This window comes from Phoxinus phoxinus (genome assembly GCF_949152265.1).
Source record: "Phoxinus phoxinus genome assembly, chromosome: 3".
NCBI lineage: Eukaryota > Metazoa > Chordata > Actinopteri > Cypriniformes > Leuciscidae > Phoxinus > Phoxinus phoxinus.
This window is the reverse complement of record NC_136878.1, coordinates 45,636,991-45,662,024: the sequence shown is the minus strand read 5'-3', so window position 1 is coordinate 45,662,024 and position 25,034 is coordinate 45,636,991. Positions and strand designations below refer to the sequence as shown.

The 25,034-nt window shown below is 38.9% G+C and overlaps 1 protein-coding gene across 1 annotated transcript in view; it reads right to left on the bottom strand.

The window, feature by feature from the left end:
- Positions 1 to 25,034, bottom strand: part of pappaa (pregnancy-associated plasma protein A, pappalysin 1a) — a 103,155-nt gene that overhangs the window by 21,126 nt on the left and 56,995 nt on the right. The window contains exons 15-20 of the mRNA XM_079606408.1: positions 21,355 to 21,523; positions 13,968 to 14,151; positions 12,535 to 12,736; positions 12,224 to 12,419; positions 4,678 to 4,825; positions 3,506 to 3,621 (exon numbers count right to left, since the gene is read on the bottom strand). Coding sequence (XP_079462534.1) covers positions 3,506 to 3,621; positions 4,678 to 4,825; positions 12,224 to 12,419; positions 12,535 to 12,736; positions 13,968 to 14,151; positions 21,355 to 21,523 — 1,015 coding nt within the window. The remainder of the gene's footprint in view (positions 1 to 3,505; positions 3,622 to 4,677; positions 4,826 to 12,223; positions 12,420 to 12,534; positions 12,737 to 13,967; positions 14,152 to 21,354; positions 21,524 to 25,034) is intronic.

The window sequence follows — 25,034 nt, the reverse complement described above, 5'->3', positions numbered from 1 at the left end:
CGGTGTATGATGGGCACAGACTGAGGCTATAAATCTGTACAGTCAATGGAAATCAAACGTACTTGATATTTTAAGCCACATTTAGACAACATATTGTTTTTTTATTTTTCATGCATCTCCTATGTGCATATTTCTGAATGCGATTGGAATGTGATCCTCAGTCACTTAATGTGTGATGCCCAGGTTTTCTCTTTAACCATACACAAAAAAAGTGTTTTAAATCTGTTCAGATTTGTAAAGTTGTGTAGTGTATCCCAGCCTTTTGATGAATTGAGCAAGAAACGAAGTTCGATGTTCCTGCATGAAAGGAGTTCAGCAAAACCGCCTGAAGACTGCCATCGTAACACCGCTAGTCGAATCCAGCAGTCGCCACTAAAACACTGCAACACTCCTGACAGGTAAAAGCATATAAAGTCTTTCTACTAATGCCAGTAACAGGGTCATTGTTTAAATTATAGTGATTACAGATGGCTTTTTAACTTTTATGACTTGGCCCCTGCCTCCTTGTGGTTCAGATGAGTTCAGAGATTACTGTAATCATACCCTGTTTTACCAATGCCAGGTAATTGGGAAAGCCATGCATGCCTGAGCCTGCGGCTAATGAACAGTAATTGGAGGAACTGCGACATTCAATGCAAAGTTACAATCGCTGCATGTGTTCGCGGAGCAGAGCCTGAAGTTCACTTCTGCAGGACATGCAAAATGTAATTCTGTGTGTGTGTGTGTGTGCCTGGTATTCCCTATGTTATGGGGACCAAATGTCCCTACAAGTATAGAAATAACAGCAAATTTTGACCTTTTGGGGACTTTTTTTGTGTGCACAGAAACAGAAAGTTTTGTGTGATGGGTTTAGGGGTAGGGTTAATGTAAGGGGAGATAATATCTGTGTGTGTGTAGTGTACGTACATTTTGGTGGATAATTTATGGATTTGCTCTAGCAGTGTCGTCCTTATATATTACTGACTGTACTATCAAGTTTATCAGAAATATATCTGACTATAAAGGTAAAAATGAAATGGTCAGTTTTCTTCAATACAATTGTCATGTTGTGTCACCATTTGACATGTTCCCCCTCAAACGCTGAAACTACTGTTTATACAATGCTCAGTGTGTGACTGTCCAAAAGTACTCGATTGGCTGTTGGTTGATAGCCATCCATCCGTAAAATTATAACACTGCTTCGCTTCACACTGTACACGTTTGGCACCACGATGTAGGGTTAAAACAACAAAAGCGGAGCAGGGTTTCATAACCACGACTCAAAAACGGACAAGAGTGAAATGTTTCTTTACCCGGGGTTACAAGCGGGGTTTAGAATGACAATAATAAGTTATTTTTAATTCTTCACTTTGGGGTAAAGAAGTTGATATGTGCTGCACGCTTTCCTCTTAATAAGGATAAATACAACTAAAATGACAGCGTGAGAAAACAGCAGTTCAGAAAACATCTGATCATAGCGAGCTCTCCAATTCAGCAATCCGGTAAATATACCATATATCACTTTAATGATTGTTTAAAAGCAAGCAGCTTTACAGTATTAAACATGAGAATCAGTGTCTCTTTCAATAAAAATTGCAACTTTATTTTCTACTTTAAAGCAGCTCCCCATTGTGTTCATGGATGTCTGACCTCGACAGACTGCACAGAAGTAATGAACCTGAGATTTACACGTGAAAGAAGGCGGGGCCTCAGAGCCATGCCCACCTATTACATCATTTATACATCTCTTACAGCTTATGAAAACCCCAAATTCAAAATTAGAATATTGTGAAAAGGTTTTCATAAACTGTAAGCCATAATCAACAAAATTATAACAAATAAAGGCTTGAAATATCTCAGTTTGCATGTAATGAGTCTATATAATATATTAGTTTCACCTTTTAAGTTGAATTACTGAAATAAATTAACTTTTGCAAGATATTCAAATTTTTCGAGTTTCACCTCATTCTGTTGCTTTTGAACGAATGCTTTCATGCCTATTTTCATATGCATCATTAGGTGTGTAACGAGCGATACATGTATTAGTATTGAACCTTTCGGGTACGAGGCTTTCGGTACGAGGCTTTCGGTACGAGGCTTTCGGTACGAGGCTTTCGGTACGAGGCTTTCGGTTCAGTTTTTGGTACGCATTTTCAAACCGAACGGTTAGTTGGACCATTTTTCCTGCCGACTAAAATTTTCGTTATTTCAAATGTAGGCGCGTTGCGCGTGGCAAGCGCGCTCATAATGTAAGAGACGCTGGCGCGACCACAACATTACCCCACATTAAATGGCAAATGTAATGAAAGCGGAACGAAACTGAGCTACTCGTTATTGTGTGGTTGACGGACCGTTTATCTGGACCAAACTGGACCACTGCAACCGTGACACAAGTGTATCGTATCGAACCGTGACACAAGTGTATCGTATCGAACCGTGACACAAGTGTATCGTATCGAACCGTACCGAACCGTGACACAAGTGTTTCGTATCGAACCGTGACACAAGTGTATCGTATCGAACCGTGACACAAGTGTATCGTATCGAACCGTGACACAAGTGTATCGTACCGAACCGTGACACAAGTGTATCGTACCGAACCGTACCGAACCGAACCGTGACACAAGTGTATCGTATCGAACCGTGACACAAGTGTATCGTATCGAACCGTGACACAAGTGTATCGTATCGAACCGTACCGAACCGTGACACAAGTGTTTCGTATCGAACCGTGACACAAGTGTATCGTATCGAACCGTGACACAAGTGTATCGTATCGAACCGTGACACAAGTGTATCGTACCGAACCGTGACACAAGTGTATCGTACCGAACCGTACCGAACTGTGACACAAATGTTTCGTATCGAACCGTGACACAAGTGTATCGTATCGAACCGTGACAAAAGTGTATCGTATCGAACCGTGACACAAGTGTATCGTATCGAACCGTACCGAACCGAACCGTGACACAAGTGTATCGTATCGAACCGTGACACAAGTGTATCGTATCGAACCGTGACACAAGTGTATCGTATCGAACCGTGACACAAGTGTATCGTATCGAACCGTGACACAAGTGTATCGTCTCGAACCGTGACAAAAGTGTATCGTATCGAACCGTGACACAAGTGTATCGTATCGAACCGTGACACAAGTGTATTGTATCGAACCGTGACAAAAGTGTATCGTATCGAACCGTGACACGAGTGTATCGTATCGAACCGTACCGAACCGTGATACAAGTGAATCGAATCGAACCGAACCGTGAATTTTGTGAACCGTTACAGCATCATTATAACTGCATGAAAAGGCACTGAATGTAATGAATTGCATTTTAGAGGTGAATTCCTCATAGACAATGCCCCTGTCTGACCCTAAAGTCTCGAGCCTAGACATTGATGAACGACACTGATGAATCATCAGGCACAATCCAATATCTGCTGTCCGATCTGTGTCACCTCAAGCGTTGAGTCACACTCAGATCAGCGTCCCTGCCAGTAAAGCTGAGCGGCTGAAAACACAAACCTTGACTTTGGCAGGGTTCATCCAGTGATGTCTCATAATGCTGTCGTCCGTCATGTTACTCGGCAGATTGACCACATCGCTGTTAGTGTCCCTACAGGACAACTCACACTCCTCACCTGAGGGAAACAGAAAGAAGAAGAAGATTTACATGCGGTTCAAGACTTGCTAAACATGCATCAAATGCTCAGTTTGTCTGACGCCATTAGAGACCATGAGACTTCAGGAATGATAAAGACACTTTAAACATGTTGAGATCTGAACGTCATGTTAAGATGCACACGTTTCGTAAAGTACTGTTTACTGTGTCTAGTACTTTACTGTGACAGTGTGGTGTGTTATGTATATTATTTATGGAAATTGCAGGGTATATTGAAGGGTAAATGTGGGTGAATCTCACATCACATTTCACTGCATAATAGAAAAAAAATCTTTTTAAGGACAATTAGTTTTATTATTATTATAACTTATTACAGAGAGTATATCAAATGTTATAATAATATGTAAAATACTAAAATGGTGGGAAAAAAATCAGGATACTTTGATGATTAGAAAGTTCAAAATAACAGCATTTATTTGAAATAGAAATATTTTGTAATATTATAAATGTCTTTACTGTTACTTTTTATATTTTTTTTGTTCTTGCTGATTAAAAATAAGTTTTAATTTATTTAATATCAATTGCTTTAATATCAATTTCAAATATCATTGCTTTGATTAAAAAGAGGATAAGGAAATGAAATAAGATGTACAGTAGCAATACGGTATCAATAGATTAGAGAGATGTTACTAAAAAGAAGATGAATTACATTTTGTCATGCAAACAAAAATTATATAAAAATCTAGAATAGACCAATGGTTCTCAACCCAGGATTGTTATGAATTTATAAAACTTTAGAGATTTATATTAACATTCTGATGATACACTTTCAAACTTAAGATGTATTTCCTGAAGTATGATGGTGTCAGTACACTGTAAAAAAAATGTACCTACCCAACTCAATTGATCTAATTTTTTAAATAGGCCCAAGTGAAATTCTGCAAATTGATCAAATTAAATTAAATTGATCAAATAATCTAATTGAAAAATTTAGATGTGACCAGTCACTAGAAAATTGTGGGTTGTGAGTTGGGGAGGATATAATTTGTCATAATTTGAGGAGAGAGTTTGTCACCGATGCCGTGGCCCTTCTTGCAGCTGATGCGGATGCTGGGATTCAGGTTCTGAGGTAGAGAGCAGCGGCCCTTCAGCTGAGGGCATAACCGGAAGCTTCCGGTCCAGTTCCCGTCCTTTCTGCAGCGGATGATATTAGTGCCGACAGCCTGTGGAGACGGTGAACACACATCACTACCACACTCCTGTCTGACTCACAGACGATGGAAATGACAGATAGAGAACGCAGCGTATACGACGACACAATTCACAGGGAGCTTGATTGACAGGTGATCTGACCAATCATACTTCGCCATCCGCCATTTTGTCCGACAAAGCAGTCAGGAGAGTTAGTAGATTAACGTTGCAGGATTTGAACTTGAGAAGCGGAGTGTACTGACGTCTTTCCGCGGTTAAAACAACATTCCTTCTGATGTTCATTCATGTTTATTTGATGCTATAAATGAACTAGAAGGAAGAGATGATCGTTCACGAGCGGCTTTAACTGAGGCGACACAGCGATCTGTCACACACATTACAGAGCCACAAAACGCTATTTATTGTTTAAATTTCTTTTAAAAAATGACCAAATTTGAAACGTGAGACTTTGTTTAATATCAAAAGTAACCTGGTCTGTCCTGTCTGTCAGTGTGTTGTCAGTGTCCTCTCTTTTCCGCGATGTATTTTTCACTGAGAACATGGTGTGTGTGAGAGCGGCGTAGCTTGTCGGACATAGCGACAGTAACTAAGGGGGGCGGGTCTTTGCGACCGGTCAATTGAATAGTTATTTGTTTTTGTCACGATTTACTCTCTAGTCAAGTCACATTTATTTTATGCACTACAGAATGCTTCATAAAGAAAACAACAGTATTAATGTTGCAAAGTTCTCCAATTATGAAATAAATATAATTTTAGTTTGTAAAGCAGCTCAAAAAAATTACAGTGTAAAAAAAAAGGGTTCCACTTTATTTCAATAGTCCACTTTAGACATTCTACTAACTATAAGTAACTTGCAGCTGTCAACTAACTCTCATTAGAGTATTAGTAGATTGTAGTAAACTTTCAGTAGACTTTAGTTAGATGTTAGTGTTCAGGGGTCTCATTTATAGTAGTAGTAGTAGTATCCTTTATTTCAGACTCATGGTCCATCCATACAAAAAGAGTAATAAATAACACACAATACAAATACAAATACACAACACAAAGTTACAAATGACTCGTTTTTAAAAAAAGACACTTATACCAGTGTTCCCAAAACTGGGACATGCAGCGTGTGGTACTGTACCTAACATTCACCAGCACCACAACAACTTGATTTACAGAATCATTCAGTCGACAAATGAACCTAAACATCTCTTTTCGCAGGACAGACTGCAGTGTGTCCACTCTGTTGCTCACAAACAACTCACTCGCACAAGTTGATCTGGGCTTTTTTAGTAGCATCCTCAGAGCATCATTGAAAGCTACTTGCAATTTCTGGAGACTAGCTTTTTTATAGTTCAGCCACAGATGTGCAGTGTACAAAGGCGAACAGTATGCTTTAAATAGGGTCAACTTGACTCCAGCAGTGCAGCAACCAAATTTGCGTACCAGAACATTTGCCCGCACATACAGCATACGGCACTGACGATTAATATCATTGTCATCTGTAAGCTGATCTGTAATCAGGTGACCAAGATATTTCACTTTGCTGCAGACATTAAGAACATTACCTGCAAGCCTAAACACAGGAAAAGTTAAATGTCTGTCTTCTGTGGTTCTGCAAATCATGATAAGACTTTTTGAATCATTGTACTTTACATCATGTTCTTCCCCAAACACAGAGCATATGCTAAGAAGATGCTGCAGTCCAGCTGAGCTCGGGCTAAAAATCACACAATCATCTGCATACATAAGATGGTTCATCACTGTACTGCCGACCATACAGCCAGTTTTACCTCGGTTTAATTTATATGATAAATCATTCATGTAAAAATTGAATAAAATGGGGGATAAGATGCTCCCTTGTCTTACTCCATTACTAATATGAAAAGGAGCCGATATACAGCTGTCCCATTTCACTTGCATGGTCTGTTGGGCATACCAATATGATAGTATTCTAACAATGTATTTAGGGACTCCTGCTGCATCCAATTTTTTAAATAATTTCCAATGATTCAACCGATCGAATGCCTTAGATGCATCTAAAAAACATAAAAAAACAGTTGAGTTTTTTCTCTTATAGTTGCTTAGTAGTTCCTTCAGGACATATATGCACATATCCGTACCATGCTTCGGTTTAAAACCAAATTGATTATCTGCAGAGATAATTAATTCATTAATCTTATCCAGGAGAATTAATTCCACAACTTTTGATATTATATTAGCTAGGGCGATGGGTCTGTAGTTCTCTAAAGAACCCACTTTTCCTGCTTTATCCTTAATCACAGGAATCAACATCACAGACATCATTGAGTCAGGAAGAAAGCCATGGATCATGAAGGCAGTAAAGCCTAGTGCAAGAAGTGTATATAGCCGTATGCTTGCATTTTTTAGATGTTCAGCCGAGATAGAATCCAGGCCAGTTGATTTATTAGCTGCTAAGTTCCTAATAGCTTTAGAGACCTCATGAAATTTGATTGTATCTACTTCGTCAACATTATCTACTTTAAAACATTTAGTCTGTACACAATTAAACAATTTTCTATAATGCATTCGCCAGAGCTCAGCAATAGCATTTGCACCAGAGACTCCATCAACTGAACATGGTATTGAGGGTTTGCAGTTATTTGTACGTTTCACTTCTTTCCAGAAATCATTATTTGTGTTATCTAGAAGTTTCTTGGCCATAGCTTCTGCCCTCAAATGCTGCTCATTTTTTCTAATAAAACGTATTGCATATTTACATTTTGCATTTGTGCTCTTCTTATATTCAAAAATAGGTCCCTGCCTTGGTTTACCAGCCATTGCCCAGGATCTAGTAGCTTCACGAGCCTCAGCATAGAATTCAGCCACATATGCATTCCAGCCAGGCCGAGTTTTTCCTCCCTTTTTATGCTTAAGAAGAGACTTACTCGCTTCAAGTAAAGCAGAGACAATAGCAGTATACATAGCAGAGATATCTGTGATATGTTCACTATTTGTGCAATTACCATTTTTGCACATGAGTGCCTCTCTAGGGAGATATATATTATTCAACAATTGATCAGTATGTTCATAGTACAAAGACATTTCTTCACATGTAAGAGAGGACCAGTCCAAAAAAACATGATTTGAGTTATTTTCACACTTTATAGTTGACGGTATGTACTCAGACCTGATCAACATTTTTACAGGAATGTGATCAGAAGTGGATACATCGTATAAAATTTCCATATGTGCCAAGGATGCATGAGCATCGGCTGTAGTGAGGCAATGGTCCAGCCAAGACGTGGTGTGCCAGGCCTCGCTTATATGTGTATAGCTATCATCAGGCAGGAGCTCTCTGCTGGACAATATTAATTTATTATCGGTACATAAGTTATTTAAATGTTTAGCAAACACTGACCTGTTGTCTGAAATGTCTGCATTCATATCCCCAACAATAAAGATATTTGAAAAACACTCATTTTGTAAATAGGAACTAATAAAAGCAACCTTATTTACATAATCTTCTTCATTTTGCTGGCATTCATATGGAGTGTAAATATTTAAAATAATAAATTCCTTATCACACTGTGTCAGACGTATAGCAATACACCAGTCCACACCAAGCCTAACTACATTAATCGCTGAGTCCAGCTTTTTATTCCACAGAATTGCCACACCTCCTGGAATTCTGCCTCTTTGTATTCCCAGACTGAGGTCAGTGGTAGACTCTCCAGCACCGTGAAAACTGTCACTGATTGAGTTCAGACCCGGTAAATCCTGCATTGCAAGAAATGTTTCCTGTAGGCACAGAATATCACTGTGCTCCAGCAACTGATCAACAATAAAACGGCGAGCTTTATCCTCAGCACTTTGACCCAAGCGCAGGCCACGGCAGTTATATGATAGGACGCGTATATCCATAGCGACATCATACTTTGGCACTCATGCAGTTATCAGGCATACTCGTATTGGCAGAGGGTAGAGTAGCCGCTTTAAAGTTAGCACCCGCGGTTCCAGCTCTCCGTGGTTCAAAGTAGCGCCGTACATACGCTCCCTCTGGCCATAGTTCCGGGTTATACATATCACCAACATCTTTGCATTCAGCAGCTATTTTAAATGATGCATATCTGCTGTTTACAGTAACAATCCTTTCGCATGATACTTCATGCCCAAGTTTATGCATAAGATGAGCACGCAGTACTTCAACATCTACATCAGGTGAAAACCTACTGGCGAAGACACTCACCCTTTTTGTTGTTATCATCTTGATGTCTCTTGCCGCACCAGTGCCCACAACAATTTTTACTGCCCTCCGTTCCAGCACTGATTTGCCTGTGCGTACTCCCTGTTGGGACTCCTCTGTGCGTTTCTGTCGCCCCCTTTTTACAACCTGGTTCCACTTAGGTAAACCAGGCGACAGCCTCGTCAACCCAGGGCTAGCTGCTGGCATAATCTCCATTGCTTGAAGCACGGGTCTTGGAGCCTCTCCTCGGCGACTGTCACCTGTTGTTTCAGGCACCTCCGCCGAACCATCCGCGTCACCGACATCCGTATAGTGAGTAGGGCGCGTGGTGCTTGCATTCTTCTTCCAGCTCACCGGCGCATCAAAGCCCGCACCACCGTGGGCAGCGTTCCGCTCGAGGGCACAAACCCGGCGGCTCACGTCCGCCGCGACTGCACTCAAATCTTCACCTGTTTCAGATTGTCGGTGTATCGCATGTTTCAAGACGGATACATCAGCATGTAGCTGCTCAACTTTCCGAAGAAGGCCACAGACGTCCATGCTGGAAAAAGTCACAGGTGGCAGCTCGTCCAGATAATATGATACAAATTTTGGAATATTGTCCCCACATTCATTAAGGACTTTAAGACAGCTCTTGATGTTATTGGCGTCTTTCTGTGCTCCTTTGTGAGATATATTCCTTTGCGTAGTGGAACAGAGTTCAAACAACATTTTCTTTGAAGCCTCAATCCAATCAGATCCGAAGTGGTTTGCAGCTAAAAGGACTATTTCATCTTGACTTAAAGTTCTCATTTTTATCGAAAGGAAGTGTAAAAGTTCATCTTCAACTATAACTTTGCCATCAATGGTCTTATATATTTCTGGTTTAAGACGAGCTCTGGCAAACCCAGGAGCACTTGTTGCAGCAACATCCGCCATCTTATAAAGCGTGCGTACGCACAAAACGGGGCTGGAAACGTACGTACGCCAGTTCCCACGCAAAGGTTGTGATCTATAAAAAACAAACTTGACGGGAGAATGTACGCACCTTTAAGCAAACTTTGAGCCGTGCGTACGCACATTCTGGAGACAAAGGGAATTGGCGACACAGATGGTGAGCTGGAGTTAAATGTCTTTTTGGTCACTTTTAGACAGAAAATCTAAATTATTCGATTATTCGAATTAATTATACATATACAGAAATATAATTTCACTCACCAAGCCTATCACTTGAAGCAAATATCCACACCTTGAATGTCCGCGCCTGCGAGCGCGTTTGGCCGTTTAGTGAAACTGACGCATATCTAACGGCAGATGAAGTAAAACTGTAAATCTTCATTATGAGTCCTAATCATAAATAGGCTAGTGCGTGTTCACAGTAACAGTTTAAATAAAATATTGATTTAAACTGTTTTACTTCTGATATAAACATTCAGATTAAATATGACATTCTCATTAATGGAGTTAAACTTACACTACATGAAATTTATAAATATTTGTTGTGGATGCAATGCTTTTGAACACTTTTCCTTTGGCATGCTGTGTTTTAATGTTTTAGCTACAGAGATAATTGCTTATCATGATAATAGCAGATTGTGCAAATATAATGCACAACAAGGTCGATCTTTTTCCATTAAAAATACAAATCAATTAAAAATACTATTTGGTCAGTGGAAAAGATTGAGAAAAACTTTCTCTGAAATGTATTTTACACTATTTGATTTATTTATTCAAAAACAAGGCAAGGATAGGCTACTAAATGATTTTTATTAATGTAATGTGACGGCACATCCGTATTTCATATTTTTCTAATGTCTTGTATCGTTAAACATGTTATCACGTGGATGAATAATCATATGCAAATGATATGCAGATGAGGATATGCATAGTAAAACTAGCCGTTGTAAGCTCCATATATGATTATTTCGGGGAGGAGACGTATGTGCGCACAATCTTCCACTGAGTGGGATTTCTAAAGTGAATCCTGTGCAGTTTTTGGCATACGCACAGTTTTATAAGTCTGAATATTTTTTTGCGTACGCCATTTTGGGCTTTCGGGCGCACGTACACTTTTAGTAAGGATCCTACGCACAGTTTTATAAATGAGACCCCAGGTTAGTAGAATAAGTTTACTTGTAGTTGTCAAGTAGAATGTCTATTGGGGGCACCAACAAAATAAAGTGTTAACAAATATTAAGCAGACAGTCTACTAATACTCTAATGAGAGTTAGTTGACAGCTGCAAGTTACTTATAGTTAGTAGAATGTCTAAAGTGGACTATCGAAATAAAGTGTTACCGGATATAGAACCAAAAACAAAAGGAACCACAGAGTAACCCTACACTGTAAAAAATATATATTTAACTTAAAAAAGCAAGTTACCTTGTTGCCTTAAAATTTTGAGTTTGTTGTAATTAAAACATTTAGTTAATACAATGAAGAAGAATGGTTTAGTAATCAGAAACTCAAAATAGTATGTTATCTTCACACATTAGTTATTGAAGTTGATTTGACAAAAGAAAAAAAGTTGTGATAACAAATCATGAACATTTTTTTTTACAGTGTATTCGGACGGGACTGGTTTAACATGGAGAGGTGGGGTAATAAGTAATAATTAGTGATTTTAGTCCCGTCCGAATGTGCATCTCAGTGATCATCACGGACAGTGCCAGTAAAGATTACGGCGACTTTTACCTTCAGTAAAAAGGTCTGGAAAAATGACCTCAGGTAATACTAATCCTGTGCGAATAGACCTGCTGTAAATATGTACGTCAATATTTCATAATTTCCTGTTTAAAAGTAGTTTTCCACGTTTCTTTGAGTATGGAGACGCTTGAAAAAGCATCCAGTTGCGTTCTAGACGGTGGGACAAACTCAAGTGTTTTCCACACACCATTCAGAGCAGAAAGAAGATCGACAGCACTTGTTAGAGGCACGAAACATCTTTTAGCATTAGGCCTATTACCAACACAATCCAATCTGAAGTTAATTAATACATCGTTCGACCGGACATCACTTTTTTATATATATAAATATAGGTTTGCACACGTGATATAAGGAAGCACATGACGTAATACACACATGACGACAGGAGTGTTTTAATCCACTTCTGCTAGTTTTACTGAGATATCTTATCACGTGCGAATCGCCATTATTATTACAGACGTCCTGTGGTTAAATGACATTACTCCATCTACCCTTGTAGAGGTAATCCCGTCCGGAGAGGGCTAAAGACAGACCTGTTTGCATGGCGGCGGTTGTCCCAGCGAGTGGTTGGCCCTGTTGCAGTGGATCCAGCAGGTGCTGTCGAACCTGAAGCCGTCTGTGCACTGGTACATGCCATAGAAGACCGATGGAGGCGGCGGACAGGTCACCGGCTCACACCAGCCCTCTAACCAGCGGCCGTCTTCAGTACACTGCCTCTTGAAGGCTCTCCTGGAGGGATATAGAGGAGAAAGATACTGTTCTGATGATAAAGACAACTCATGATGGTTTGGATTGGGTGCGTTATCCAGTCCCTCTGTTGATCTGTGAACACTCGTATGCACACCTCTTTGGCTTCTTAGCCACATGGTATCCGGGTTTGCACTTGTATTTGCAGAGGGTTCCCACTTTAAGGCCCGTTTCATTGCAGCGTTTGGTCTGGAGCACGGCGTTGGGAACGGGAGGCGGCGCTGGACACCGGAGCTCACACAAAGCCTCCGGGAACGACCACAGGCCGTCCTCCATACAGGTCAGTGTGTTATTACTGCCTGCAGATGAGCGACAGACTCGTATTAATATCACAGAATAAAATAGTTCATTCAATTAAAATAAAAAAAATCAGCAGTCTTCATGAGGCAGCACAACTGTTTTCAACATTTATAATAATAAGAAAATGGTAACACTTTAGTTTAGGGTCCAATTCTCATTATTAACTAGTTGCTCATTAGCATGCATATTAGCGGTTTATTAATACTTATAAAGCACATTAACGTCATGACCATATTCTACATCACATAATCCTACCCAACTACCTTAATAACTAATAAGCAGTAAAGTTGAGGCAAAAGTCATAGTTATTACCACCAAATATGTGTTCCCCAAACTAAAGTGTGACCAAGAAATGTTTCTTGATAATCAAATTATCATATTATACTGATTTCTGAAGGATCATGTGACACTGAAGACTGGAGTAATGATGCTGAAAACTCGGCTTTGATCACAGGAATACATTATACTTTACTATATATATTCACATAGAAAACTGTTATTTTAAATTGTAATAATATTTCACAGTATTGAAGTTTTTTCTGTATTTTTAATAATATATAATCACAATAATAACATATTGTTAACTTTAGTTTGGGGAACAAGAAAAAAACACCATCACTTTTACACAAATTTGTATATTTATATGTGTACACGCACACACGCGCACAGGCACACACACACGATATATTTATATATATACTTTATTTTTATTTTTATCATTATTATTTAGGGACTGTGATGAATTCACTGCTTTAAAAACTACATAAATCTCAGTGCAAATGATGTCTGACTATCAGTATAGTAATAGTTGTTAACCATAGTGAGAATACTTAAATTAAGTGTTATAAAATCGAAAGCTCCACTAAATGCTGACTGGATGAGTCACGTAGCAAACCTCTGAGAAATACCTGTGGCCACACATGACTGAATTCCATCTTAATGCCCGATGTTGCAATTGCAAACAGCTGCAAGTCACGAATTACTTGGCGGAGGAATTGTTTATTCTGATTATTACAATCAGAGTTGTTATTTTTTTAAGATTTCTATTCTTGATGTAGTTCTTGTTATTGCAATGAGCCATTTATCCTCCTTTATGCTGGGGATGCTCATTAGAATCAAGTACGTATTAATGTGTATGGAAATTAAAAAATATATAGAAAAAATAAAAAAATGGACAGTTTTACCAGGTAACCTATTCACTGGTAACTGGGATTTTCCAGCATTTCTCACCTACAAGCTGAGCGGGCTCCTTGCACTGGAACGTGCTCTTCTTGCCGTAGGTGGTGCCTTCTGGGAAATCAAACTGGGCAGGGTGCACATGGTACTTATCTGGTAGCCCACAGTCAACCGGCTCACACGATACTTGCTTGTTCCATTTCCTATCAGCACAGGTGATGGTCACGGTTGAATCCGTCTGCAGAGAAAACACGTCAGATTTTCAGCTAGAGTTCAATATGTCATGCTGACCACACAGTGCACTACGGCTGACACCAATGTAGGGAGCTTCAAAAACACACATTTCTTCCTCTCACGCATGGGTCTGAAAGCCGTACTAGTGCATTAGTATTGTGCATGAGGTTTGAAGTGCCAAGTCTTGCATTGTTTTGTTTTTTTATGACAAAATAAGGAACAAAATATCCTTTGCAAGTGATACTTCTGATTACAATATGAATGTTGATTGAATCTGTATATACAATTCATATTTATCATTTACTCTGCAGATAACAAAACCCTACCAGATTAGATTACATTTTAACTAGGGCTGTAAACGATTAATCGCGATTAATCGAATCCAAAATACAAGTTTGTGTTTACATAATATATGTGTGTGTGTTGTGTATAATTATTTTGTATATATAAATACACACACATGCATGTATATATTTAAGAAAATTGTTTTATTTATATATAAAATAGTAAAATTATCTAAATCATATAAAAATATATATGCAGTATATAAATGCTAATATTTCTCCAATATATACATGCATGTGTGTTTATTTATATATACAAAATAATTACACACAATACACACACATATATTATGTAAACACAAACTTTAATTTTGGATTCGATTAATCGCGATTAATCGTTTACAGCCCTAATTTTAACCCTCATGTTTGATACCCAAATGGCCTCTAAATAATCAACATGATGAAAACTTTACTGAAAAAAAAAACTGTTGTACTCAAACTATGTCTTCTGTCATCTGATTGATAGTTTAGACTTTTTAAACAAGTGAAAGGCCTTTTAGTATAATTGACCATCAATGCAATGATCTGAGCTCCTGTTTGGTGGTGCGAGGAGCTGCTGCCTACCATCCAAATCAGTCACTTACTGGCTCTCGTTTCAGACAGCTGCAATCCAATGAAAATACAGATTCATCTTCCTTTAAAGCTTCACTTGATGCACAGTGTTTTGAAAATAAGAAGACAATGTGTGTAGTTTGGACACCGCTGTGCAAAAATGTTGGCACATACTCTTGACCAAAACTCTGTTATTCCAAAAATGCCCCAAAACAACCTGACATCTGGTTCCAGAGCTCGACACATCTCTGACCCAGGATTTCGTCGTAACTTCAATGTATAATGTGCTTTTGAAATACCTACAGAGACTATCTTTTGGAATCTGATTTCAATACAATAACAAGCGGATAATTTCTTCCCTGGTAGCTTTTAGTTGCGAAGAAATACTGAGGAAAATATGACAAAAAGCATCTTCGGCCCGTTATTTTGATTGGGTGCATCCATGATAAACCTATATAAGAAAATGTAATATAAGATTTAGTTTTTTTAGTGAAGTAGAAAATTGACAGCTCCCTTCTCCTTAACCGCCCAATCCAAGGTTCACAATGGTCAAAGTTGGGTTATACATTCATTCGTAAGCATTGAAGTTTGTTTGGTTTGGCAAAAACCACTAATGAACCTCGACATGACCCCGTGCACTTCAAACAACCCTGCAAACATCTGCATGTCATCCGGGACAATGTTTTCTGAATTTGCAAATCTTTGGATAGGGATCTCTAACATTGAATTACATACACTGTGACATTTAAGCATTTTAGTAACAACCATTACTTGCAAATGTTGTCCCATAACAGAACTTATACTTTCATTATAAAGCACTAATTAGTAATACACCACTGGACACACAAGTTATTGATGCGCTTGAGCAGATTTTCTATCTTTCTCATATATTTCAGCTTTTTCTTTGATTATTTAATACACCATAACAATATCTTCTTACCCAGCCATTACTCACTTTCTTATTTCTCCATATAAAACATATGCTTTCCACATGATAAACTCAATCAATATGTTTAGAACATCTGCACAGAATTCCCGAAAGTGCCTGAACTGAGAGCGAGTGCTCAATTACAATTTATATAATCAGACAAGGTTGTATGCTCTTGTTAAGGACACGAGGTATGAAGGTAACTGCTGACCTTTAGGCATGCGTGCATCATAGCACAGCTGAAAAAAACGAATAATATAATATAATAATCAAAATAAAATCCTGCCCTTTGTGAAGGAAGTCTGAATCACGCAAGAAACTCCTGTTCAATATCTGTTAAAGTACAATTCAATTCAATACATCTGGATCAGAGTCATCATAAACTAACCATAAAAAACAATTGAGTTACTTGAAATAAAATAAACATACTAAAATAAAACATCAACAAAACTTCATTAGGTACACCTTGCTAGTACCGGGTTGGAGTACCATCACGTGTTGGCCTTCAGAACTGCTTTAATGATTCATTCTAGAGATTCAACAATGTGCTGGAAACATATCCCAGAGATTGTTGTCCATATTGTCATGATATCATTATTGCATTTGTCGGCTGTACATCCATGATGTGAATCTCCTGTTCCAGCACATCCCAAAGCTGCTCTGTTGGACTGAGATCTGGTGACTGGAGGCCATTTGAGATTAGTGAACTCTTGTCATGTTAAAGAAACCAGTTTGAGATGATTAATTGAGATGAAGTAGCCATCAGAAGATGGTACACTGTGCAATACTCAGGTCGGCTGTGGCGTTTAAATGATGCTCAGGTGGTACTAAATGGCCCAAAGTGTGCCAAGAAAATATCCATTACACCATTACACCAGCAGCAGCCTGAACCGCTGATATTAAGCAGGATGGATACATGCTTTCATAATGTTTACACCAATCCTGACCCTACAATTTAAATATCACAGCAGAATCCAGATTCATCAGACCAGCTGACCTTTCTCCAATCTTCTGTTGTCCAGTTTTGGTGAGCTTGTGCAAATTGTAGCCTCAGTTTGCTGTTCTCAGCGGACACCGGTGTGTTTCTTCTGCTGCTGGTGCTCTTCTGCTTCAAGGTTGGACGTGTTGTGTGTTCAGAGATGCTCTTCTGCTTCAAGGTTGGACGTGTTGTGTGTTCAGAGATGCTCTTCTGCTTCAAGGTTGGACGTGTTGTGTGTTCAGAGATGCTCTTCTGCTTCAAGGTTGGACGTGTTGTGTGTTCAGAGATGCTCTTCTGCTTCAAGGATGGACGTGTTGTGTGTTCAGAGATGCTCTTCTGCTTCAAGGTTGGACGTGTTGTGTGTTCAGAGATGCTCTTCTGCTTCAAGGTTGGACGTGTTGTGTGTTCAGAGATGCTCTTCTGCTTCAAGGTTGGACGTGTTGTGTGTTCAGAGATGCTCTTCTGCTTCAAGGTTGGACGTGTTGTGTGTTCAGAGATGCTCTTCTGCTTCAAGGATGGACGTGTTGTGTGTTCAGAGATGCTCTTCTGCTTCAAGGTTGGACATGTTGTGTGTTCAGAGATGCTCTTCTGCTTCAAGGTTGGACGTGTTGTGTGTTCAGAGATGCTCTTCTGCTTCAAGGTTGGACATGTTGTGTGTTCAGAGATGCTCTTCTGTAGACATCGGTTGTAACCAGCGCTAACTTGAGTTACTGTTGCCTTTCTTTCAGCTGAACCAGTCTGGTCATTATCCTCTGACATCTTTTTCCGACCATTCTCTGTAAACCCTAGAGATGGTCGTGCATGAAAACCCCAGCAGTTTCTGAAATACTCAGTCTGTTATCATTTGTCGTGGCTGTTGTTGTCCAATAACAGACCAATATAAATGGCGCAACTGAAGAATCAGAATTGAGTGTTGGGAGTTGTGATGTTAAATAAAGCATTAAAAATGTCAGCAGGAAATTTGCTGACTCATTCTCCTCTCGTATTTGAAGTTTCTACAACTGTGCCACTTGCCCTTTGGCTGCACGAGATGATACATTTTCGTCACAACTACTTGAACAACATGTCTACACCAGACGCAAGCGGACAAAAGCAAAACCATTATAATCAGTGATGCTGTCTACACTGGATGTGGTGTGACACGACCAATCCCAGACAGCAAACTGATGCCCTGTTTGCACTCGCGCAGACACAGTGACATATTTCACCAGTAAAACGGTGATTAATGAAGAGATTACTGAAGAGAGACCACAGTGTGTTGTGTGTCTCAAAATATTAGCTTCTGACAGTATGAAGCCGAACAAGGTAAGACGCCACTTAGAGACGTTGAAACTTTGTCCACTATAAAGTACATTTTGTGCAATCCTTCGTAGAACCATAGATGCCAATAAAGGACCAAGTAAATGTGACAGAAGTGAACTATCCATTTATAGCACCATGCTCTCGGTACACAAATTATTCCAGATGTGTTATTGTTATATACACAACTATTGTAGCTGTAAACAAATCATCAATGCCCACTATAGCACTTCTCTGAGACACTGAGTAATATTTTAAGGATCAAGTTGGCAAGTAAAGATCATATAGTATAGTTTTTCTAGGCAAAATCATTTAAGCACTGATTAGATGAGATCCATGAAATATTGGTATTGTTGTAGATTTCATATTGGTTATCTATTAAACATCAGAGCATAGTCTTTGCAATGATGAAAACAAACAAGGACACAAACAAGTGGAGAGAACAGATCGTTTTGAAGATTGCACCATCTAAAGCAGATTTCCTGGAAGCTTCGTGCCACAACTGAAGCGAGTGCACTTTCTAATGAAGCTCGACAAGATGCAACTTGATACCACTGTCCTTGCTCCCATGCTGATGCCACAGAAACACACTGTTCTGACATTCTATTGCATGACCTCGTCATCAATGCTGCTGAGACGAAGAATGAAGAAATCAAACACGAGGGCGTGATCATATCTCTCTGGGCAATGCTTGATCAATCTCTTAAATTACTGCAATGGCAACCGATGAAACCAAAAGGGGACATTCTACCTGCAAGCGAAACAGAACGACAAATCAACCAGTGACAGATCAACCGGTTTCAATGAGAGTTGGTGATCTGAGGCGTCTTGAACAGGCCCGCACAGAATTGCCACAAAGAAAACATTTCTGCAGAAATGGAATTAATTGGGAGTGCTATGACTTGGCTGACAAAACCCAATAAATGCTGTCATGTTATCTTGCATTCGGATGCTGGTGTTTGGAAACGCAATCGTGTGAGATGCTTCAGCGAGGTCAATCATTCTGATGACAGGACGCAAAGCAGCCGCAGAGCATCATCGAACACCACCATGCTTCACTGTGTTAAGTTAAACACTTAAAACCCTGTTCACACCGCCAGCGACACGCAGCGACAAAGCGACTAGATCCCATCTATCCCATGCTGGCGACTTCCGGCGACATGAGCGACAGTGACCGTTGGCGACAGAATGTGGGCGTGTCAAGCGATGCGAGACACGCGACAAAAGTTTCAGAAATTTAAACTTTATGCAAATGAGAAGCGATTTTCGCGAGCAACAACCAATAGGAAAGAAGACTTTCAGAGGAGCTCACGTCACCGTCTCGAAGTACAGGCAAGACAGAAGAGTTCGAGGGCAATTTCACTGTTTGATATGATTTTACTGTAACCACATTCATGGATATTATAAAATGATGCATGGAAAAGAAACTGTCGACAGTCTCAGCGAGTTTAATTCATACATTTATAGTTCGAGTGTTGTAATTTTGTGATGCAAGTTTAGCACTGCTGCAGTTCACTTTACAGTTTTGCCCAATTATGTTGACGACAAGAAAATGTATTATTTGTCAAATACGAATGACGTTTTAGTAATGTATGGCAGTATGAGTGAGTTTAATTGGTTGCTTGATCGTTCGTTAATCTAGTAAATGATTTAATCCACTGAACACTGCTGTGGTAATATAAAAACACTCTCCCAACATCATACTGTTTCTTTTGAGCCTATAATTCCTAGTTAAATTAAAATGATATAGTTGTATATCACTTGTGATGGTATTTAATATAGATATGGCCAGATGTCCAGTCAACCAATAACATTAGAGCGACAGCACTACGAACGCCAACAAGCAACTTCACAGTACAGAGACTAGCGACATACAGCGACAAAATCGCTGGCGGTGTGAACGGGGCTAAAGGGTGTTCTTTTCAGCATTCTTCTTTCTCCAGACATACCGCTGATCCTTCGGGCCGAGAAGTTCCAGTTTTGTGTCATTGCTCCACAGAACAGAACACCAAAACTTATTTGGCTTATTTATATGGTTTTGAGTACTTTTCTTTTTTGCTTTTGGGTCAGTGATGGTGTACGTCTTGGAGTTCTTGCATGGAAACCGCGTGCGTTTAATATGCGGCTCACTGTTCAAGCTGAAACCTCAGTGCCTGTTGCCACCAAGTCTCGCTGAAGGTCTTGTGCAGTCACTCAAGGGTTTTTCTGAACCTGCCTTCTCAGAAATCTGGTTGCAGGCATTGATAGCTTCCTTTTTCTGCCCAGCAACTGTTTCTTTAACGTTGACCTTGCAAATAAACTTTCAGCGGTGTCTCTAGGAATATTTAGTGCCTTCGCTATATTTTTGTATCCTGTTCCTTGTTTGTGAAGGGCGATGATATCTTCTCTTAACTTTTTGGACCATTCTTTTGACTTATTTTTAACCACATAATGGGGGTTGTATAGTTTCAATTGACCATTCGCTAAGCCCCGCCCTCCTTAGTTACTGTTGCTACACCTGGCAAGCTTTCGCACCTGGCACGTCTATTACAGTGTGTATGCATGGGTGTCAGACATTCCCAGGCTTTTAGGTTTTGGGAAGGAAAAAAATTCCACCCCACCGTCCAAACTTTTAGGATACCAGGTATCAGATTTGCTGCGCAATCCATACGCACAACGCTTCAGCATATTTCCCTCGCTCGAAAGCTTGTCAGACCTCCCACGCCTAGTTACTGTTGCTAAGCCACGATTGGCCTGTGGCGGTTTTCGGGCGTGGCTTAGTGAAGGGTCAATTATAACTGTATATAAATCGCAAGAGCTCAAAAATGGCAGTTTGTTTCATATACAGTATTTTAGCTTTTCTTCTTTAGAGAGATGATCAAAAAAATATTCTTGGCTTGAAACAGATGGAAAATGTTCTATGGATGTACCAGTTGCACCAGTTGTGCGTAAATTACACCTTAGCCTAGTTTTGACGTGAAGGGGCACTTATGCACAACTGAATATTGTTGCGTTTAACCATTAAACTTAGTTGAGATACAACTCTACATATAAACTCTTTTGCATTGTTCTGTGTGACCAGCTTTAGACAAACCAAACATATAATCATTCTCGTTCATCTGTTACCTGGCTCTTGATGATGTCATCGTCCCGGTGGATTTGTAGGACGTAGCCGCAGTTGCACGTGACAGTGCAGCGTGCGCCGTTGAAGTAGCCGCCGTCGCTACACTGCACCTCCGCATTCCGGATCAACGGCTCTTGGCAATCAATGGCTTCACAGGAGTAATGAACACAACTGAAAAGATGGAGAGGAAGAGAGAAGGTTAACAAGTGAGCTGCACATCAACGCACTACAATCGGTTTCCCATCACAATTAATCTCAACCATCACCACATTATCCATTAATGCACCTTATAATGCATTTAATGATCGCATCAATGATTATAACCGCGGGTATCATTTTTAACTATTCATTGTTACACCTTTAGAAAGTATACTGCATTAAAACAAGACAAATATCCAGTTTCATATGTAACAAGGAATCTGCTGATATTGTAATGCATTTTAACTTTAGTAAAAATTACGTTTGAAAAGATAATGTATTATGATGTACATTATCCATATCCAGTAACACATTATAATAACGGCACGCTATTAATAATTAGTTAAGCATTAGTAAACAGTTCATTCATAATTTATTAAGCATTAATAGACATTAATAAGCAGTTTATAAATACAGCTATAAATGCTTTATTCTTGATTTAAAAGAATATCTATAATGTGTTTATTAATTGTATTTTCATACTTTATTAATGATCAATGTATCATTTCTAAATGAAGTATATTATTAACAAACCAGTTATTTAGGAGTTGTCAGTGGTTCATCACTTAGAAAGTGTGAGTAAACGATTAATAAACTATTTAAATGTACATTCATACATCTTATTATTCAGAAATATAGTAATAGTTACTTAGTGTGTTAGATATTGCTTTATTAACATGTAATTCAGGGTTAATTCCGGTAGTTATAAAGCATTTAGTAGCTGTTAACTATGTTTGTGACTTCATATAAAGTGAGGACTAGTTATGCCTTTGAGATTTAAAGATGTTTAATATTTCTATGTTCTGTATCAATGTGTTATTGTGTTTTATTCTTTTTTTCAGTTTGAAGACAAATGAGCCTTTAAATCTCCTTTGTAAATGCTTTATAAGACATAACTAGTCCTCACTTTAGATGAGATCACAACAATAGTTAACTAACAACTACAAAATGCTTTATAACAACAGTAGAATTACAGTAGAAATACATGTTGATAAAGCATTTACTAACACACTAAGTAACTATTATGTCTGAATAATAAGATGTGTGAATGTACATTTAAATAGATTATTAATCATTTACTTACACTTTCTAAGTGATCTTATGAACCACTGACAACTCTAAACAACTGGTTTAAATAATGCAATACTTCATTGATCATTAATAAAGTATGACAATACAATTATTAAACGCATTACAGATGTGCTTATAGATCAAGAATAAAGCATTTATAGCTGTACTTACAAACTGCTTATTAATGTATATTAATGCTTTATAAATTATGAATGAACTGTTTACTAATGCTTAACTAATGATTAATAGCGTGCAGTTATTATAAAGTGTTACCAAGCTTCAAGCTTTTCATTCTGAGAAGTGCACACATTGAGTCAGAACTTCTATTAAAATCAATGAACTCTGGATGTTTATTACTACTTACTGGAAAGAAGAAGAAAAAAAAAAGTTGTAACAGCTTTGGTACCTATTCATGAAACCACAGATTTTTAGCACATTTACAGTAATGCAGTTTAACCGGATGCCTTCAGATGCTCTTATACACTTTTTTTTTTTTTTTTTTTTTATGAAAGTCAATATCTATCTTTCACAAGATAAAATAAAAAAATGTTTGTTAGGAAACTGAGAGGATCGTGGGGGAGTTTTGGTGTCAGATGTCTACGCTGTTCTTTGTTATATAAAGAGTAATTCATGTGGCCAGATGAACAATGCTGGACAAATTGAGAGCTAAACTCTATCCACAGAAAGAGGAAAAAAAGCTAGTGGGAAGGAAAAATAAATCTCTATTGGAGTCAGTTTGTAAATGCAGAGTTGGCATTTTTAAACTCTTAGCTGACCAAGTAGAATCGTGGCAGATCTGGCGGTGGTCATAGGGGCAATCATGAGGCACTGGACCTTTTCAGTAAACAAGAAATGAAGAAACATGGTTTAAGGTTTCAGACACATTTTTTAAAGCAGGAGAATGGAATCACTCAAATGTTTTAGGCAATCCAGTTGTTGTTTGAGCCATGTATTTAATTCATCTTTGGCTAAGCCCCACCCCCCTTAGTTACTGTTGCTATGCCCGTCAACTTCATCTGGGCTCTGGTTTGGTATCAACATGGCTTATGCTGTGACGGCTCTTCCTGCTGAAATTTTATCAAACTTTTATAAAGCAGCAAATAAAGTGTCCGATAGAAGTAGGCAAAAGCGGCTGCAGTGTGCGTTCGAAGGCTTTATTCAAGACATACCGGAGAAACGCAAGCAACAACAAGCCATCCAAATAGAGGCAAAAGCATAACGGTCACAGTCGAACAATGAACCACCGCATATCCTAATGGAGACGGAGGCTGGGACTAACAATATCAGGAGCAACACTGTTCATGCAAAGCGGCGTTAAGGTGACTGCTCTCACTCAGCTTGCCTTAACACAGTCAGAAAGGACCTTAAGAACCACAGACATACATTTCAACCTCAATTTAGAAGGCATGCAAGATTATCTAGCTCTTACAAAAATAAAAATGGGTAACACTATTTTGATGGTCCCTTTTGAAAATTCTGTTGACTATAAGTAACTTTGAAATTATATGTTAACTAACTCTCATTAGAGTATTAATAGACGGCCTGCTTAATATCTGCTAACTCTTTATTGTGATGCTCCCCCCAACAGACATTCTACTGACTATATGTAACTTTGCAACTACATGTCAACTTATTCTAACTCTAACCCTACCAGTCTCCTAATAATCTACTAATACTCTAATGAGAGTTAGTTGACATGTAGGTGCAACGTTAGTTATAGTCAACAGAATGTGTTAAAGGGATCATCAAAATAAAGTGAAACCAAAAAAGGTAGCTACCGTGATCTGATGACATAATACTCACGACGCACGTATAAGTCATACAATAGCTTCTATAGAGGCTATAACAGCGACAGCTGGTGCTCCGACCCGAGCTATGTTAAACTGCAATGCCGCACAGATGGGAGCCCTAAAGACACACCGCACTGACACACAGCTGTAGCTCAAGCTAAATCCAACCAAACTTCCCACAACACCCCGAACACACAGCATTAAACTTACCAGAGTGTAAGCAGCACACCACACACACAGTCTCGGTAGCTCAACATCACTCTTAAGTAAAATCACATAATGTCACTGGAAAACACAGCTAAGCTAAACAGCTAAAGCCACGTAACCCCAGGACGAAAGGAAGAGGTGGGCTTTGACCATGACGCACTTCAGGAGACAAACTACAGGCTTTTATACTGTAGTCACCACGTATCCAATGATTCATGTCACAAACCTCACTTCATGAAGTTTCCTGTGATTTGATATATTTTCCAGAAGAAAGTTATATTCTCTGTTGTGGATGCATTTTTTATAAATTGGTATTGATTACATGCAATTGTGTACTTTAAATGTTTTAATGACATTGCAGAACCAAAAACAAATGATGTAACACCAGAAACTTTCAGAAGATATACACTTTCCCT